Source organism: Aythya fuligula, chromosome 14 (genome assembly GCF_009819795.1).
Source record: "Aythya fuligula isolate bAytFul2 chromosome 14, bAytFul2.pri, whole genome shotgun sequence".
In the NCBI taxonomy this organism is placed as follows: Eukaryota; Metazoa; Chordata; class Aves; order Anseriformes; family Anatidae; genus Aythya; species Aythya fuligula.
Window position 1 is genome coordinate 16,301,436 of NC_045572.1, and position 20,008 is coordinate 16,321,443.

Consider the following 20,008-nt stretch of genomic DNA (forward strand, 5'->3'; position numbering starts at 1 on the left):
GCCCATCTTTTCTCAGCAGCTGAATCCTCTGAATCAGATTTTTGGTTCCCACCATTTTTGGCCTAAGTGTGGCCTTACTTGGGGTAGGGGAAGAAAAGGTGTTAAGAAATGGCTCAACCAGAGCTTCCTGAAATGCGGGATTGTTCATTTCCACCTGTTACTGTGTGCTAAGAGGCCAGTTATTTTATCCGCCTTTCCCAACCGGCTCTAACTGTTATATTTTGTGGACATCCTCAGTGCCTAATATGGCAACACCGCCTGCCCCGGGCTGTAATACTTTGCTCAGGGCTGATTGCCCAAGACAACTGATGTATGCCTTCGAAAACACATAAATACTAAAGGCAGCCACCACACCACGTCTTTGATTTGATCAAAGAACACCGGGGAAGCGGCCACACGATGCCAGCTCTCAGCCTGATCGCCCTGGTCAGCGTGCTGTCCGCTGGTGAGTTGAGATCTGCTGCAGCTTAGCTCAAGATTTTTAGGCAGGCACTCATTAATTTTTGAAATTCTCTCCAACATGAATAATGCTAAACTTTTTAAATCTATTTTTATGGAGAGTTATGGTAGTGTGTACTAGTATAATTAGAAAAACTAGGAAAGGGTTTGCATTTAGAGCTAGAGCTGTACTGAAGTGTTTTGGCTTAATGAAAAAAGTGAGTAGTTGGAATTACTTCAGAAACTAATATTTGAAATGTGTATCTAAATCTTTGCTTTATTTTAGTTTCTGTATCTTATAATAATTAAGACACAAGGCTTCCAGAAAAGGGATCAAAACTTTATATATATATATAAAACAGGTTAACAGGTTGTACAATGTTCTCATAGATAGAGTTTGTGAAATTACAAAAGCTCCTTACCATTCCCCACAGCCCTGTCTATCCGTCATTAAGAAAGGAACCTCTTTTCTGGGGCAGAAGTCACTCACATCTCCCACTTTAAACACTGTATGTGGCAGCTTAATTCCTTCTCTTGCACTGTGCTAACAATACAGTTCTTTTTTTTTTTTTTTTTTCTATTTGCCTCTTTTGCACATGAAGTTTTCGCCAAGCAGCTGGATGTCCACCCTCCCCAATATCCCCAACAACAGCACAGGCACTGGGCGCAGCTGTGCAGCGGGAATCCTTCCAACAGGATCCGAGGCTGTGACAAATACGGCTGTGGCAATTTCGGCGCTAGCAGGTAACCCAAGTGGGCACCAGGATCCTGAAGCCATGAAGCTTGTTATTGCCTACCTAAATCAAGAGCTCACAAAGAAAATAGGGTCAAGTTTAAACATCTTTCAAAAATCAAAGGCTTGCTACTGTTTTGCCTTCTTTCACCAAGACCTAAGCAGTACATAAAATCACTGATAGCATCTTTCTTTTTACCATGTATTAATATTTCTGCTTTTTTTACCATTTATTAATATTTCTTTTACACTTTTAAATGAGAGAAAATGGTTTTCTGTGTGATCACTTACTCATCCTTGGGACGTTACTTGGCAATCTCACTGAAGTAATTACTGTTATTTTAACTAACAGACTCAGGGATGAAGAAGTAAGACTACTACATGTACTAGTAGTAACAGTAGTAACAGTAATGGAAAATATTTCAAGGGCTAGTGTAATTTATTCTTGTTCCTTATAGACCAGATACTTAGCTAACATTCATCAACAGATCTTATAAGAAACCATGCAGGTTAGATTGCACAAACAAAACTCTGCAGGCTTCCTTTTCTCTAAGTGGGCACCTCATAACAGAAAAGGCTATGTTGTCCTAAAAAATGCCTGGGCCCTACAAAAACTGTCCATCTTCATCATGCAACTTATGATTTTCTAAATGAGAAAATGCCAGACATGCAATTCTATTTACACCAACACAGAGGTATTTTGGAGTAGAAGAGAGGTACTTTGCCGTAACAGCTTGAAATGTCCCATGAGTTTGTTAAAATTTAAAACAGTCTTAAAATTTGAAATCTTGCCCCTCTTTACAGCAGGACAGATTAATACAAATATTTTGCAATTAGAAAAAAAAAAAAAAATGAAGCCACTAACACTTTCCAATTTCACTGCAGATGTAACCATTTAAATTTTTAGACATGCTTCACGTATTGTGCTATCCGACCTACCTATACAGAGCCTGACAGATTGCATAATCCTGTATTTCTGTTTTCAGACAGGGCGGTAAAGGAGAAAGGCACGCGGGTGTGGATGTCATCTGTTCTGATGGCGCGACGGTGTACGCCCCGTTCAGCGGCCAGCTCTCCGGACCCATCAGATTCTTCCACAACGGAAACGCCATTGACGATGGAGTGCAGATCCGTGGGTCAGGCAAGTAACAACAGCAAGCTCATCGTGAGGCAGGCACAGGCAATACTCTTATTTGCTTAAGATATACCCGTGCCTTTTCAAGCAGAGTGCTGATTTAGTCTTGCACCTCTCCAGTTCCCATTCTGAACCACGACCACTCTGCTGCTCAGAAATACCAAGAGCACCAGCAGGATACAGGCCTTTCCCAATGCTTTTTTTGGAGAGGAAGGAAGAAAGGAGTTGAAAAATAGCTAGCAGAAAAACAATACCAAAATACTAATACTAATAACAACAACAACAATAGTAAACAGTACAAATAACGTATCAGAAGCCCTCAGTTTTGCTGAGGGGATGTTTTCCTGTTGCTATTTTCCAATTCCTTTTCCCTTTTTCCACAGCAATCTAAATAATTCTAATTTCAGGATCATTGCTACCTTGACTATGCTTCTGCCTCATCCTTGCAGTCTCCAGTAGCAGACCAGCACGGAAGATTTCTTGCACACCACAAGAACAGAGGCAGCCGATGCTTCCTGACGTCTTCCTCCCTCATCTTTTCCAGGTTACTGTGTAAAACTCGTCTGTATTCATCCCATCAGATACCACGGCCAAATCCAGAGAGGGCAGCAACTTGGAAGAATGCTGCCAATGCAAAGAGTGTTTCCTGGTATCGTGTCTCACATTCACGTTGAGAACTGCGACCGCTCTGACCCTACTCCTCTCCTTAAACCTGGTAAAAGCAACCAACCATACCGAATAAGTTGTATAATGGATGGAAGGATGTTTAGTTGCAAATAACAATGATACCAAACAGCATGAGTCCTCTCTGCCTTACAGTCTTCCTAAGGGCAGCATCCAAAAGACATATAAACAGGACTGTAGATTACGTTACAGGAAGGAGAACTATTTTTAGGAGAAAATATTATTTATTAACTGTTAAGTTTTATCTCTCTCTCCTCATTGCCCCCAGGACACAGCAGCATCAGGTCCCAGCAACAAACTGAGTCAGACACATTTTTAACCTTCAAGCTACCAGCAAGGTTTTCAATATGACCTGTTATCTAGTTCAGATTTCAGGTTGATTTGTTTCAAGTACAAATTTAAAGATTTTGGTGTTCATGTAGAATAGGCGTTAAGGACTCCAAACCCATTAGCCTGTGGAAAAAAAAAAAAAAAAAAAAAAAAAAAAAAGAGATGAGTCTTTTCCTACCCCTCAGTTTATACACTAGTTTACAACTGTGATAATCCTTTTTCTTATATTTTTTTCCCCTTCCCTTTAAAGTATTTTCTTTATAGCAGCCAGTCCTGATTAAGAAACATTAAGATGTAGCCTGAGGTGCACGCTGTACCTACATTTCCAAAAGGGTGACAAAGTTTGTGGAGGAAACATCAACTGCATGTACAGAATGTAACTGCAGTATGTTCCTACCTCATACGAAAATGTAGTAGTTGCAAATATTAAATACTTAAAAAATGAACCTAAAAGTTAACTCTGCTTTCCTGTTTCCGTATCCAGATGTTCCAGTTTTTCCATCAATACCACTAGAAGACATTCACTGGGAAGCTGTATGTGCTGGGAATCCTACAAACGAGATAAGGGGCTGTGATAAGTACGGCTGTGGATACTATGGAGCTCCAAGGTACCTTTAAACACGTGGGTTGTTGCTGCTGCTCTGTTGAAATAGAGCTGAACTCTGCTCAAGCTCTTTAAGAAATACAGCTCTGAGGGCTTAGGTTGGTCATGAGGAAGTGTTTTCAGTAGGGGGTAATGGAGCACCAAAACAGACTGCCCTGGTGCTTCAGAAAACCTCTGTGCTTGGAGGTTTCTGTGGCTGAGGCAAAACCGTGCCTGAGCTGGTGCTGGGAACGGCCTTGACTCGAGTTGAAGGTTAGACTAAGTGTCCTCTCCAGCTCCTTCACACCAGTACTTCTGTGACTGGACTGCTCTGTTTCAAAGCTAGTGAGAAATACATTTCCCTCCTCCCCATTTCCAAAGCTACAACTTTAACAGACCATAGATAACAGACCATACATAATCTACCCGATTTTAACAGATCCTTTTGCCACAGTCGACAACACCAATGCTATCTTAGTGCTCATAACCTGCTTTCAGATCTCGCTCAGTGACCTCTCCCTACAAAACGGTAGGCCTGGCAGAGACTTCTCTAATTGTGTGGTTGTTTTCAGACGTGGTGGTAAGGGAGAAAAGCACAAGGGTGTGGATGTCATCTGTGCTGATGGAGCAACGGTGTACGCTCCCTTTTCTGGAGAGCTCTCCGGACCCGTCAAAATCTTTCATAACGGAAATGCCATTGATGATGGAGTCCAAATTAGGGGAGCAGGTAAAGAGCTATTTTTCATTTATTTTTCATTTTGTCTTGAGTTCATGTAAGATATGATCCCTGACAGGTAGTCAACTATTTAAGCAAACTGTATGTCTTCATCCATCTTCCGTCCGTTTGCATTCAGAAATTTCTGCTCCTTTGTTCAAATGCAATCTAAGACACCCAGTCTCAAGTACAGTGAGGCAAGATGTCAGTTCAATAACCCATTATTTAGTTTTCTCTCTACAAGTACTGAGGTTGGGGTCCAAATTGCAGGAGAAAAAATAATAATTAAAAATAGGGAGCCTGAGTTCTACAGAATGTCTTTCAAGCTCTTCTCTCTACTAAAGGAAAATTTCCCAACTTCTCCCTGCCCCTTCACCTTCCCATCTCTAACAAGCCAGCAGCTCTGACCACTATCTACATTTTAAGACCATAATATAGTATCTTTGCTCTTTTTGTATTTCCACTATTGCTGTCTTAGTGAAAAGGGTAAGTTTTTTTGAAACAAAACAAATTCATGTCATCTGATTTTTTTTCTTCCTCTCATTTTCACCAGCGTTCTGCGTAAAACTACTCTGCATCCATCCCATCAGATACCATGGCAGAATTATCAAGGGACAGGTCCTTGGCAGGATGTTGCCAATGCAGAGAGTTTTTCCTGGGATCACATCTCATATTCACGTGGAGAACTGCGATCACTCCGATCCTACCAGCAGTCTCCAAAGGGGGAAGGGGAGAAGAAAGTGAAATGGATAAGTAGGAAGTTCTGAATAAACGCATCTCAGCATTCAGAAGGTGTTTTTGTTCTCATGTGGACAGACTATGTCAGAAAAATACGGAAAAAGGCACTTTCCATACAGAATAAAAGTTACACAGTGTGCACAAGGGCTTACATTGCTGATTCAACACTTTGGGCCTCACCTAATACTGCAAGGCCCTAACATTACCATCTGTGCCAGCTATTAGCTTGGTACTGTTACAGTATCAGTAGTTGTTGGGAATATTTTATTTTAGGCTAATTTACCACCTTTATGACACCTTGACAAACAACGTTATTGAAAGCAAGATTATTTCAGCTTTTAAAGGCACCTGAACTGAGGGAAGCTTGCTGAAACACTCCCAACAGGCCTAAAAGATGCTGTTTGGGGTTGTCATGCCACAACTGATTCCTCTATTCGATGGCAAAGGCACACCACAAAAAGGAAAGAAAGCAAGTTTTTCTCGGAATTTGCATTTGTGAGACAGCCAGGCAGGTAGCAGTCAGTAATGATGAGCTGTCTCCAGGAGTCAGCCAAGTCCACAAACCTGGAGACCAGCTCACCCCCTCATGTGGCAGAAAAGGTGCATTGCTACAGGCTTTGCTGAAAGCTGGGCTTTCTGGAACGACCCTACAAATCTCCTTCGCCCTTCAGGTGCAGATTCTGTACTTCTCTTTAGGGTTTTTAGCTGTTCTAGCATCAAACTGTATGCTTGCATTATGCACTGGAAAAAACAGGGGTGTAAAAAGCAGAATTAATGCTGCTTCACGCAGGCTGGTAGTTTGATACTCTCATACCACCAACATAGGGACACTAAAAACAAATCCGTAACACAAACTGAAATTCAACATTAACATCAGAAGTTAGCTTCCCAGTTAGTTAGCTTCCTATGGTAGCAGTGAAGAATCAGTATTTCAAATGGAGACTAATGAATCGTTGTTGATATTTAATTATAAATTCAAATCAGTTGGTCTTACTTGTTCAGATCATTCACAGAATAAGCATACAAAAAAAAAAAAATCACATAAAAACTCCCAGCATTATTAAATGCAGGCCCACTTTTCAAGAAGCTTGGAGCTGGGGTAAGCTAAGATCTATAGCTTCACAGAAAAGCTGCTCCAGTAACAGAGGAGCAGAGAAAGGAACAAGATTCAAATAAGCATTTTAAAGTTCCCCCCCTGGATTTCATTTCTGTACGTTGCCACTGGTGACCACTAATTCTGCTAGGTTGACTACAAAGGACTCTAGAACTTGTCAATGCTCTACAAGATTTATCCAGGTTCCATTTCACAGTTTGAGGCATGAACATGAAAGGATGATAACTAATTTTCTATAACTGACAGGAGTTCTGCAGCCTCTCTAGGACTGTCAAGTTCCTGCAGGACAGAACCCTACCTAAAGGGAGGACGAACAGTGACACAGACAGACAGGAGTCTAATATCAGCGCATGTATTAGATCAGTTTATTATGTTTACAGTTACAGCAAATCACACATCTTAAACCAGGTACCATTTGGAAATACCTGCCTTTTGTTCGATCCCTGTGATTACAAAGCAGGTGCTTGAGTAATAGGTGTTAGTAACCAGAGCCAGAAGCTTCTTTCTTCAATCGTGCAACAAGTGGTAATGCATTATTGGTTCAGACATGCATTATGTATCACCTGAATTCCTTTAGCTTATAACTGTGAACAAATCAAAAACATTCTGATCCATACAATGGAGGCCTTTACCCTTTTTTTTTACAGTAAAAAAAAAAAAAAAAAAAAAAGGGTATAGCTGTGGGAGACATTGACTCTTTCTCTGATGTGACAAAAAACAGTAAATTAAATTACTTTAAACGTAGACTTTCATTACAAACAGGAATGGGAACTACAGTGTGAAAACAAGTAAGGAAAAAATATATATACAATGCATTTCAGTTTACAAACTGTGCAAAATGTCATCACAAAAATACATGTACATACTCTAGTTCAAATCAGCTCATCATTCTTTTCCATGGTGGAAAAAAAGTAAAGAAAGTCTTCTTCCTCAAAAGAAAATAACAAGTATTAAACAGCCTTATAATCACTCCTGAACCAAAAATTTCTGTATTACCTCCAGCAATACACATTCTAGAAATCAGGGCTGACAGCACAGCAGGAAAGTTAAGACTACTACAGGCCATTTTGGCCTCTAACTTGCAAAGAAGTTTTTGAAATGCTCTAAACCCTTAATTCCAGAAAATGATTAAAAACAGCTATATTCCACTCAATCCTTTCTTCTCACTAGCCACATTTATGGGATCCTTCTTATCTCTGACTAATCAGAGTCCAGAACAGCCTTCAGACATCAACCTTTGTAATCAAAGATAGGAAACCCAGAAGATATTCAAACGCAGAAGCCACTCCGTATACTCTGGTTGTTTCCAAAGCACTTTGCTGCTCTTCCAAGCAATCTACAACTGAACTTTTAAATTCACTAACTTTAACACAATGTTTTTTCCATCCACTTAAAGCATAAGATAGAAAAATAAAGCACTGTACAATGCTGCCTCTACAGTTTAAGTCACTCTACCAGTTTAGCTAAAGTGCAATTTAAAATCTTTCAGACTTTTTTTGGTAGCGTAAGCTTATTTACCACAACATTTTAATACACCAGCAGGACTTTATGCTAGACTTGAGTAACCTGGACTAGTGTAAGATTTTCATGTACAAGCTTTTTATGTATAACAAGAATATTTTGAAAAATAGCTGCATAAAACATCATGGCAAATAAAAACAGTCTTCCTGAACTCCAAGTTGTATGCAGCTTCCCATAAAGTTTGAGTTGCTCAAGGAGAAACATTTGCTCCTGACTGCTAAAGAAAGACTAACAAAACACATGGAAAAAAAATTTAATGCGAATAGAACATAAGAACTGGAGCTCAGAGAAACCTAAGTTCACTGAAGGATGAAGCACCTGTAAACAACAGGCATACCTTCAGGAGTGTTAAGTACACTTAATCCAGTTTCTATTTCAAAGTACCATTAATATTCTTGAATATTTTGCTGTAACACTACTAGACATTCACAAGGTAAAAAACTCAAATCTGAAAATAAGTTTTCCTACTTCCTTTTTAAATTCTTTATTTGCATAGAAAGTAACGCCGTGTTTCTACTTGTTTATCCACCGATGAAGAGAGTTCACCATGTTGGCATCATATCAGGAAACCACATTCTTCCGAGGTGTTTGGAGACTTCCAAATGAAGTCGATCTAAGCTGTAATCATTATCCGGAATCAGTACCTCCTCCATTATAGAGAGCTGGTTAAGCCTGCCTCCACAAACCTTTACAAACTCAATAAAACCTCTGCAAGTTACTTCACATTCACCAAGTCCCATGGCTGTTAAGTTCTTACAGCGCTCAGCAATCTGAATAAGTTCATCATCCAAAGGCTGAAGTCCATTAGCACATACAACCAGCTCAATTAACCTTGGGCAATTCATGCCAATTCGACCTAACATTGCTTTGCTTACTGCACGACCAAAGTAAAGGTGGGTTACAGGAGTTTCCTCTCTGAAGAAAGCATCAAATTCTTCTTCATATAAGAAGAAATACATCACAATGTTGACTTTGGGGGAGTGTTTAACAAAAGCATCCCAGCTTTGTTTCTTAATGGTGTGAAATTCAACTTGTCCAGGATTTTCACTCACGATGTCTATGCGAAGGTGTTCAAGGTCAACATGTTTTTCAGTTGAAAGAGCCAGCAATAGTTCATCACTTAATATGTAGTAGTTCAAAGCCAGCTCCTTAAGTCCATGACAGTGGTCAGCAACACAAAGAACTCCTAAGAAACAAACAAAAAGAATTATATTCACTATTTGTTTTACAGAAAAGTTATTTGCTGCAAAGTTCGAGCAACTACTAACTCTATTGGCTTGAGTATTCATGACCATATCAAAAAAAAAGCAAAGCCTAATTGAAGTTCTAGATATCCACATCCTTTTGTGGGATTTTGGCCACAAATACTTAACAGTAACAGAAGTAAACCTAATTAGTCACATTTATCTTGGATATGCTTTTTTTTGGTTCCTCTTTGCCTTTCTTTGTCCAGAATTTCCTTAGCAAGAGTAAATTCAGATCAGGTAAGATCCAGGTGAACTTGCCACTGTTCCCTTTCCTTCCCCAATGCTCATTCTTTCAGCATTTATCTGAATATTCTATTTAAATGACCATCAGCAGCTAAATTTAATAGTTAAAACAAATCTTTCCATAGACTATGACATAAATAACACACTGCTCTTTATCTGTTGGAACAGAGTACACAGATTAAATCACCTTTTGTGGACTCTGGATAAAAATACAGGACAGAGACTAGACCAGCACACCCTTCCCCTAGCTCCAGGGGGATTTCATGTAAGAAATAAGTGAGAAGGGACTCAAAGGTCCTCTGAGCTATACAGCAAGCCTATATTTTCTAGTGCCTTTAGGTGGAGTGAGCCACTCGTCAACCAATACTTAACTGAGCAAGTCCATACTACCAGATCTGAACACAGGAGGGCACTACAGAAACTCAGACTCTTGCTCTTACACTACCAGTTGTTAAAATTCATATGCCCCTTAAGGTGTTTTTCTTCTTTTTCTTTTTTTTTTTTTTTTTAAACTTTGAAGTATAACAATTTTGTTCATTAAATTAAACTCAAAGCATTTTGCAAAAGAGCTTTATGGACAACTGCTTTCACGTTCTTCATCCCACCAACTAGTAACTGATCCATGGGTCTGGGATTTTACACGTGCATTTCCACAAAATACCAGTTAAGTTTACAAAGCTGCATGTATAAACTGTCTATATATAGTAGATGAGTAATTGCTTCAGAAAGTAGGTCATAACTATTGTCTTATACTGCTATATTTTTCATATATCTATATATTCACTACTCACCAGCAGGTGATAAATGAGGACAGCTGCTCATTTTTAGCAGTTTTAGAGTATCGCTATTGTTCGCAACAAGAACCTTCAAGGACGGATCATCAAGTGGTGTGTCATCTATCTTGATTGATGATAACGACTTGGAGTTTACAAAAACTACAGTAAGTGCTGAAGCAAAGTGAGCCTGTTTGGATAAATTGGAGGAGGGAAAAAAAGTCTTACGAAAGATAAGCAGAACCTCATCTAAACCTCAGGTTTTGCTTATGCAGAAAGTACAATTATCACTTCCCAAGCAACCCCTTTCTTGTGTAAAGCACAAATGCTTAGTGTTTTTGTTTTGTTTTTTTTTTTAAATGCTGCTATGTCACAAAAATTAAGTTTACATTCAGTAGTCAACCCATACACTCAATCTTTCCATTGTAGTGTAACAGTGGAAAGTGAACACAGTGACTAGCACTAGATACATTGCAGCATGTGTTCATTATCATCTAAAAATGTGAAAACTCAGGCCTTTTAATTAAAAGTACAGACATGGGAAATTGTTCATCAGCACTCCTAGTTTTAACAAATGGAATCAACAATCTATTACTTTCCCAATACTAATTGATTTCACAAAGTAAAGACAATTTCACAAAAAAAAAGTGAATAACAAGTTTCACAAGCCTGTAAAAGCAGTATTAAATATCTTCCTATGAGCAACAGCACAAGAAAAATCCAGAAAGGTTAACGGAAAGGTTAAAGTAATCAGGAGTGCACTACTTTTTCTTGAAAAACATTTAAGTCACTCTTTTCAAGAGCAGTTTATAGAACACTACCTTTGAGACATTCATGAAGCTTGGTTTTGCTGTAGAAATCAAACCCAATGTCTTGATAGAACAGTTAACCAACTGAGAAAGGATGTCACAGGCTGCTTCTGCTGACTCAGTGCTACTATCAACCTACAAAAGCAAATTAAAAAGCATTAAGTCATTCTTTATTATATTTTAGAAAACAGTGATAATGATACCCAAGACTTCACAGTCCACTACCACTTCAAGCTGTATTGTACCAGGTTTCATTCACCACCAAAAAAAATAACGTTAATTAGAAATTTCAAGACAAGAGAGTTCAGGAAGGTTTCTGTTAGAAAATATTCTCAAGTATGGTTATTTTCAGTATGGACAGACAGCTCAGATCTAGACCTTCTCTTCAAATAACTTCATGCCTTCCTAAGTAACTTAGTGCTGGTATGACAGACAGTGGTATGTATGTACTTTAAATGCCAATTCCAGAATTTTAGAACATAAAAAAAAAAAAAAAAAAAGACTTGAGAAGGCCTAGATATACTCCAACACAGTAATCCATTTTCCCTGCAGGGAAGACAGCTTCACATTTTGAATAAATAACTTATTCCCAATTCATCTGTAAGATCATGTGTAAAACTGATGGCTAACTTTGGACGAAACACTATTTCATCTCTCCTTCTTCTTCTCTGATAGCTGAAATGAGACAGCTTTTCATTGATACTTGAAGATATATCTGAAGAGCCTGTAAAAGTACACAAGCTGCACGAATAGACATGATATTGCCAATGTATTACCATCAATTATATTAAATGTAAAAGTTACAGGTACTTAACTGATTAACCATGTGCTGCTACACAACCAAATCAGTATCTCCAAATGTAAAATTCATAAATCTGCTGACAAAGAGAAGCTTCAGATTTTAATCTTAGCTTTAATATCAGTCCTTTCTTTTTCTTTTCCTTCACAGCTTAGAACTATGACCTCTGCTAAGGAGAAGTGACTGTAAAACATTAACAAAGCACCTGCAATTGAACCTATCTTCTCAGATAAACTATTAGTGAACCACACTAAGTATTCAAACAAAAGCAGCCTGAATTTATGCAGTCCTGAGACTACAAACTCAGCCTTCATCAAAATCAAGTTTACTGTTACTTCATTCTTCCTTAAGTGTACACGTGCCTGCCTGTACAACATATCTCCCCTATTCACATGAGTTCTAAAATGTCAAGATATACTCCACTCACTGTATAATTTTGCAAAATAGGGCTGTGCATGTAAGATTTAAATTCACTTCCTCGAATTCTTCCACGTGTAAGAAGCGTTTATCCACACAATCTACTGATGACTCAGATTGCCACCAACATTGATTCACAAGAACTCCGCAGGATATTCTTAGAACATATCATTCAATCTTCAGTGCTATACCACATAATGCTAACTCTCTCTTTACTTTTTGGGGAATAAAGCGTAGAATCAGAAACAGTGTGCATGTGTGATAAGTTTTTGCATAGCTGCATTTTTAAATATAAAGCTTTCCAGGTACAAGACTTCAGCCAACCAACAGAAAAGCTGCATACATTAGGCACAGCAACACAATGAAATGAGGCTCCACTCATCCGAGACTTTACCTTGAAGCTGACGTACTGCAGATGATCACCGTGCTTCTTGATAATCTGCTGAATCAGATCAGGATGAGTAGACTTTAAGTAAGAAGTAGCTGGCTGGGTAAGTTCAAATTCAAATCTCCTCCAGAGATCTGGGATGTGAAAAACTTCATTCCACCTTCGGCAAACAGAAGATGCCCTGGCTCGATCTACTAAAGGTAGAAACTGGAAAATGCACAGAATAACATGGTGTGGAAGGCTTCCCCAGTCCACCGAGGCAAGGGGGTCAGATTCACCAAAGCAAGTTTTCTGTTTTTTGTTTTTCTGTGATGGTTGAGGAATTTCATTTTCAACCACAACTTTCTGCCTAGCTCTCTTCATCATGAAAGTTTCAGGCACTAGAAAAATCCAACGTACTCAAGCTGCACAAATTTCTTGAATGTTCTCGCATACAGTAGGTCTCTAGAAAATAATAATAAAGTGTCAGCAAGCGGAAACAGTAAGAGATAATGGATTATTAACATGCTATATTTAAATTTTGCCATGAAAAACATTATGTATGTATGTATTTATCTACTGCTTAGATGTTAGCAAGGACCTTGCTTTGCAATACCATTTATTTTGTACAACTTGGTTTGAATCTGGAGAAAACAGTTTGGTTTTGTTTTTTTTTTTTTCAAAGTACAGTTTTATCTGTTAATACTTCATGGTGCATCAAGCACTTTGTAGGAAAAACGTGTTTTTAACAACAAGAGAGCAAATTCTGTACATTTAAGTTTAAAACTCGAACTACAGGAATTCTATCACATACGGAAGCCAATTCATAACAACTCCCTTTAAGCAACCATGAACTTTGAACACGTATCCAGAAGAATCCAATTCAGAAGTCCTGTCCGCCCCCTCCATAAACTTTTTTTGAAGGGTGAAAAAAAAAAAAACACACACACAGGCCAAGCACAGGAAAAGGTGTTTGTACAGCTAACAGTGAACACGAGCTTTAGGGGCCACTTAGGAAAACAGGGCAAAGTGAGGTTCACAGGTTGTTTTTCAGCATGAAACACAGTGACCCCTGAACACAGCAAGCTCCACGACTCTACTGTACAGAACAACCTCTGCTGCATGAGTCAGAGCTCAGAGAAGAGCAGAAAAGCTCTGCATTCTTCAAGAATCACCAGAACACATTGCATTTTTTTAATTGAACTGTTTTTCCATGACAACCCTCATGGCACACTTTTTCTGGGTTTTAATTTCCTTTAATATTATTTCCCCCCTCTGTAAACATTAAATTAGATAAAGAAATATTAAGAAATAAAAGATCTGACATCTAGAATGAAAGCTTTCCATAGCATCTCATTATGGTGGGGGGAAGAACACCTGCCAGTACACAGACTACCCTATCAAGAGTTTATCTGACAGTTATCTTTCCCTGATGCATCCTGATTTGTAGGCTACTGGCATTTCTGACATGAGTGTAACAATCCACTTTTATGAAAGAAAAGCCTGTACATCGTCTAAGCGGGAAAGAATCTAGAAAATTAAGTGCTGTTCGTATCATCAAGTTCACTTCTGTTTATCCTCTTAAATTGTCTCAACCACCAAAGAATTTATTCCAGCAGTCTTCAGGTATCTTCACCTTAGTCTCTTTAAGTTTCCATTTATAATAGAGACAACTCATAGATGCTGAGGGATAACCTAGTAACACCCTTTAAATTATATTTAATAACTGAATCTGTTCTTTCCTGAATAAGACACATGCCTTACACACAAGTGAGAAAAGGCCGCAACTCAGAGAGAATGAAGAGTGTTATGCCAGTATTTCAACATATTCCACTGCAAAACAAAGCGGTATTTCTAAATAGTACATTAGTGTTACTTAAGTAGTGAAGATGTTTATTCATGCTGAGCTTGCATTTTGCTCCTAGATAATTTTATCAAATTAACACCTATGTGACCACGTTTTATGACTTTCAATGCTTAAAGTCACACAATGAACGGGCGTTCCAAAACATTATGTGTGGATGTAGTAATCAACAATTACATAACTCTCTCTTCTAGTTAATGGTAGCCATGCTAAATTTAGTTTGAGTCAAATACCTGCTAATTTTTTAATCCTCCTCCCTCCTAAGGAGGAGTTAAAATTTTAGCTGTTACCTAAAACTGAAGTCCTGACCCAAAAAAATCTAACTAAACAAATGCTGTTGTCTAAGATGCTTCTCTACACTTTTGCTACTGTCATGCCATCTCTGAAAAAAAAACAAAACAAAACAAAAAAAAAAAAAAACACACAAAGTTTTCACTTTCTTATTTGAAACTCATTTGGAGCTTTACAGGTACTGTTCTGGCTCCCACAAAGGTTTTGCCATCTGAGAAGCACCAGAAAGGGCACCCTTCCCTAACCCACAGGCCAGGCTATAGATGGGATTACGTGAAATGCAGCACATCCACTCCAGAAGAACAAAGGGATGTGACAAGGCGTATATAATACACACAATCTCCCTGATAAAAAGAAGCCATAATTTTTTCTTGGTGCTACGTCCCTTTAAAACAGATAACCCTAGAAATTCTATTTTTAGTATTCTATTCTGCAGTGCTTTTAAAACAGGCAAAATTACACTGTATTACTCACTGTGGGATACGAAGTCAGAAAGAAGGTCCAGAAGTTATATCTCACAAAGTTTTGCCAAACGAAGACCTACCATTACTGTGAAGGTGTGAATGCTTATTTCATTTTGAATACTTAAACTAGGAAGAGCATGTAGGATTATGTTTGTTTCTATTTTAGAACTTAATTAAGTAAATTATACTTCCCTGTGATATAAACAGGGTAGCATTCAATGAGAGGCTTACATGCACACATACCTCCAAAGAATGTGGAAGTTCCCGTCAAGTTACCAGCACCTTTCTGGTATCTGAACATCCATCCCACTGTTGAGTCATCGTGTACGTGTGCTTGGATTCCTTAACCAGAAGGCAGTGATGGGTCCCAAAAGATGAACTGACCTGCAAAGCAATTGACAAAATAATAGATAAAAACAAAATCTGGGAGAGCCAGAGGAAGAACTAAGTGCAGCTTTGGAAATAAGACCGAGATGAACTGTGCACTCAGTGCTTTAAGTCAGAGAGGGAAATAAAACAGTAAGTGTGAAAAGGAAATTGGTTCTGCCCAATGTTGTCATCTGAAAGCTGTCATTTAGCTAATGGAAAGGTGCAAGTGCTGGCACATGTCTAGTTTTGGCATTATTAGCCAACAATATTAGCCACAGCGCTCTTATGCAATGCAGATGCAGCTTTGAATTCTTGTAAGTTATTTAAGAAGTTATGTACCCACATAAGAAGTTTTCCAGCTCACTGTATACCCATACATTATTAAAAACATAATAGTTAAAAATATGATTTTTCGGTGGCCTATTATACATACAGTTGACAGGTACTACATGTTCTGCAGTAAAGTGAGCTGAACATCCTTTGCTAACTCTGCATGGCACGTTAAGAAATCTAAAATTCATTTACAATACTGCTGTCAGTGTCTAACACACAAAAGGTAGGTTTATAATGACATATATCACCAGAGCACATAAATAACACAACTAAGAGTAAAAAAAAACAAGATGCAATTTCAAGATTTAACACAGAAGTACAGTAAGTGTATGCTTATAACCCACATGGAGTACTTTCAAGACCTTTCTTACCTGAAGAATGCTTCCAAGTTACAATAGGCAATAAATGAGTGAACTGAGGCAGCTGCGGCCATGGGATACTCAGAAGCATCTGTCTGCTTTCCCCTCCTGTCTGGGGAAAACACCACAAAAATCTTTATTAGTTAAAAAAGACTAGTAAGAATAATATTTTTTCCTATACAAAATAATAGGAAAATACACGGACAATGATTTATACATTCTCTTCTTTACATGAACATGCGTGAAGGCATCATAACACAAAGTAGTTTACCCCGCATTGCAAATTCCGTGTTACTGATAGAATTGTGAGGTCAGATAAAGCATAAAATAGCTGGGAAACAAGTGTTGTAACTGCATTCACCTTGTACTGCCCAGCAGCACAATGTGAACAGTACATTATTCAATATTTGCATTGTTGTTACTGTTAATAGTTTGGTAAACAACACTGCCTGTAACTACTAACATACTATAAAAGTAATGGAAAACAGAATAAGAAAAAAACACACAGATTTTTCTGCCTTTTTCTGTTCCTTGGCAAGGCTGTGCAAGGCTGTCTATCAGCCCGCAGATCTATGTGGCAGATGACCTAACACAGACACTCTCTCCTCTGGCACATGGCACAGCTTCCTACCACCACTCGTGCCAGCAGCCTGAAGTCACCACCCTAAACACAATCCCACGTGCAAGGAGCAGGACAGGAGCTGCAGTCCCTCAGTAACCAACCACCCAGCCTGCAGCCTCCTCCCTGTTCAAAAGCTCCCAGAAAGCAAGTGCCAGCCTGTCCAACCTGGCAGGCCTATCACCAACTACCACACCTGGGGTGCGTTGGTTAAAAGCCCCCTACCTCTGTTCATGCTGTTTGTCAATTCCCGATGGAATTGACACTTTTACTTCACGGGTAAAAGCAGAAAAAATGTAGATAATGCATTAAAAACATCATGAAAAGTCTTGTTAACAAACAAGCAAGAAGCAGATGCACAGTCTAATGATGTTTCTTCCTTCAAATGTCCAAGGTTGCAAGTACCATTCAAAGGAGCATAAACCATGTTGGCTAATCGAAGCAGGAATAATAACAATAAAAAAATATTTAATCAAAGATGTGTGTGCAAGCTTTTAGGTAAATAACAGCGATGTGTTAGCCTAAGGCAGAGCTGCCCAAATTATTATCAAATGTAAACAGCAGCAGCACAGTTGCTGAACTTTGATAGATTCTGATAAACTGATGAGGTCTGTTCATATTCAAATTCGTGTCAAGCTCAGTATCAAATACTGGTACACTACCATATACAGCTGTTTTCCTCTACAAACTCTTTAACTGTAATATACTGTGATCAAGTACGTTGCACAGCTGCATGTTAATCCTACTAAAACAAATCCATATCCACGCATTCAACAGGGATCCAGAGAAGTTTAAGTTAAATCACTGTTTCTTCAGCTTGTCCTGGTAACAAAACCACAAACTTCTGCTAAAATTAAGACTTTCAAATCTCTCCCATGATACAGGGGTCTCAGCAGGGGATTCCCAAGAAGCAGTCAGCAGCGGCTCTGTTAGCAAACAGCTGTTTGCTATTTCCCATGCTAAAACAGCAGTCAAAAAAAAAAAAAAAAGCCCAACATATCAAAGATTCAGGCCACAAAGAATTAGCAGCTTTCATGTATTTCTGGATTCTACCTGCAGTTCTCAACACCAGGGGGCTCAACAGAATTAAGAAAATAAAATACTATAAGAAGTTTTTAATAGAGATGAAAAAAAATTGGAAGTTTATGGATCTGTCCTTAACAGTTAAAATACATGTCAAACTAATAAAAATGTGTTCAGGAAGCCCCATTTCAGTGCTGGTAACAAGGCCACCCTCTCAGGAGGGTACAGAAGTTGGCGTCTGTCTGGGCAAGGAGAGGCAGACACCGCACCCAAGGCGGGCAGCACTGGGAGGCTGCTGGCACAGCCTCACACCCACCTGCTGAGCATCAGCATTTCAAAACAGAGATCAAAAACGTGTTTTAAGCCTAACTTTCAGAAAGTGTAGTCATTCAGTGCAGTGAAGTCAAAGACTAAGCTTTTTTCTTCATTTCAGGCATAGCAATCTTTTTATGGGTGAGTGTGGGAAGCAGCTGTGCTTCTGAGCAAGATTTATTTTTTAATCGATCCTAATCTTTCTCAAACTGAGCCTCTCTCCCAGGGAATTTATCACTTTTGAATATGCTTATGGCAAAACCTCAGAAACCTACAAGTAGCACCGTTCAGCTGAACATCTTTATTTACTGTTTGCATTACCTTTAACTTCAGAAATACAATCATATTACCATTTTTTGTGTTATTTAGGTGACAAAAATTAGCTACTGAAGTTTCATTAATGCAGTTTTTAAAACAAAACCACCCACATTCGAGCAGCTTTTCCCCAACAATGGTATAACGAGCAGACCCCAAGCCTACCCCCTCCTTTACAGGATGACACACCTGAAGCTCCCAGCTCTTTTAAGCACACATTATCAATAAATATTCTTCCCCCAGTTTTGCTGGAGGTGTTTCGTGCCAGCTTTAACACCCTTTTTAGCCTCTTTAGCTGGGACCAAGCCCCTCCGGGCACCCAGCCCTGAGACCCCCATGACACCCTCCAGCCCAGACCCAGCTCCCAGTGCAGGGCTCCCCCTCGGGCAGGCGCCCACCCAGCACACATCTCCCCCTTTATTTCCCTCCTTATACCCCCTATGCGATATGCAGGGAACCCTTCCCGGAGCTGCCCCCGCAGCCCCTCACCGCCAGCCCTCACGGCTCGGGAGCCATCAGAGCCCCCCAGAGGCGACGTGCGGCTGCCCGGCCGCGGCCGCCCCCCTCTCCCCGCAGCTCACCGCCGCCTCCCTCGCACGGGCAGGGCCGGGCCGAGCCCAGGCGCAGCGAAGCAGAGCCCCGAAGCCTCCCGGCCGGCCGAGCGCCCCGGGCACGCCGCCGCCCGAGCAGGGGAGGGACGAGGCGGGGAGGGGACGGGGGCGGCCCTGCCTCTGTCCCGGTCCCGTCCCCTCAGCCCCAGGCGCATGCGCGGGGGGCAGGCACATGGCGGCGGCCGCCATTTCGTGCCCAGGCGGGCCTCGTCCCGCGGCTAAAATGGGGTGGGGTGGTGTTTGGGGTGTTTACTCCTCGATTTTCACGTTGTTTCCCGACTTGAAGTACATGTATCGTCGTCTCTTTGTTCAGCCAGAACAGTTCTGGCCCTCAGTAACCCTACAGGCCTTTCAGGCAGCTGTTTGATCCAGGCACAGTGTTGCCTTGCTCCGTTGACAGCAAGTCTTGGGGAAGTGGTGCCGTGGTGCCACAGTGATGGACTTGTCCATGGGCATGGAAGCCCAAAAATCACCCAGGAGTGACAGACAGCTCTTGTGTGGTCTTCTGCTTCTGCAACCCCCAGAAAAGCTTTGGCTCATCCATCCAAAGTTAAATAACTACGCCTCAACAGGAGGTTGAGCGCAGACACATTTCATGGACTGCTTTTCAGATACCCAGCAGACAAAAAGGGTCTGTCTATGGACAGTGTGGATTTTCGCTGCTTGCTATGCAAATCCCCACATCCTGCCTCTTCAAGCCACCCTGACAGGGCGCAAAGATTTGGTGGGTCATGTCTGAATGGGAGATGCCAAAAACAGACCTTTTGTTCAAGACCTATATCATAATAAACAGATTTTCTGT

The 20,008-nt window shown here is 40.0% G+C and overlaps 2 protein-coding genes across 2 annotated transcripts; one reads left to right on the top strand and one right to left on the bottom strand.

Annotated features, from left to right (window-relative positions):
* The first annotated feature begins 377 nt into the window (after positions 1-377).
* On the top strand, positions 378-5,406 carry LOC116494816 (myeloid protein 1-like). Its single transcript, XM_032196909.1, has 7 exons — positions 378-445; positions 1,041-1,182; positions 2,158-2,312; positions 2,851-3,021; positions 3,805-3,928; positions 4,476-4,630; positions 5,172-5,406. Exons 1-7 carry the CDS (start codon positions 400-402, stop codon positions 5,360-5,362), a joined length of 984 nt encoding a protein of 327 aa, XP_032052800.1. The 5' UTR covers positions 378-399; the 3' UTR covers positions 5,363-5,406.
* Positions 5,407-7,099: 1,693 nt separating this feature from the next.
* Positions 7,100-19,250, bottom strand: LOC116495038 (F-box/LRR-repeat protein 21-like). The gene is made up of 7 exons (XM_032197220.1): positions 19,177-19,250; positions 16,339-16,438; positions 15,509-15,649; positions 12,674-13,111; positions 11,076-11,198; positions 10,273-10,444; positions 7,100-9,177 (listed from the first exon to the last, which is right to left on the bottom strand). The coding sequence occupies exons 4-7, from the start codon at positions 13,031-13,033 to the stop codon at positions 8,534-8,536; spliced, it is 1,299 nt and encodes a 432-aa protein (XP_032053111.1). The 5' UTR covers positions 13,034-13,111; positions 15,509-15,649; positions 16,339-16,438; positions 19,177-19,250; the 3' UTR covers positions 7,100-8,533.
* Between the last annotated feature and the right edge of the window lie 758 nt (positions 19,251-20,008).

Excerpts from the sequence above, each read along its gene's own strand:
- LOC116495038 (XM_032197220.1), bottom strand. The coding sequence starts at position 13,033 with ATGATGAAGAGAGCTAGGCAGAAAGTTGTGGTTGAAAATGAAATTCCT. Across the intron at positions 11,199-12,673 it reads TGCAGTACGTCAGCTTCAAG|GTTGATAGTAGCACTGAGTC; the intron begins GTAAAGTCTCGG and ends TTGCTTTTGTAG. Across the intron at positions 10,445-11,075 it reads GCTTCATGAATGTCTCAAAG|GCTCACTTTGCTTCAGCACT; the intron begins GTAGTGTTCTAT and ends TTATCCAAACAG.
- LOC116494816 (XM_032196909.1), top strand. The coding sequence starts at position 400 with ATGCCAGCTCTCAGCCTGATCGCCCTGGTCAGCGTGCTGTCCGCTG. Across the intron at positions 446-1,040 it reads GGTCAGCGTGCTGTCCGCTG|TTTTCGCCAAGCAGCTGGAT; the intron begins GTGAGTTGAGAT and ends TTGCACATGAAG. Across the intron at positions 3,929-4,475 it reads GGATACTATGGAGCTCCAAG|ACGTGGTGGTAAGGGAGAAA; the intron begins GTACCTTTAAAC and ends GGTTGTTTTCAG.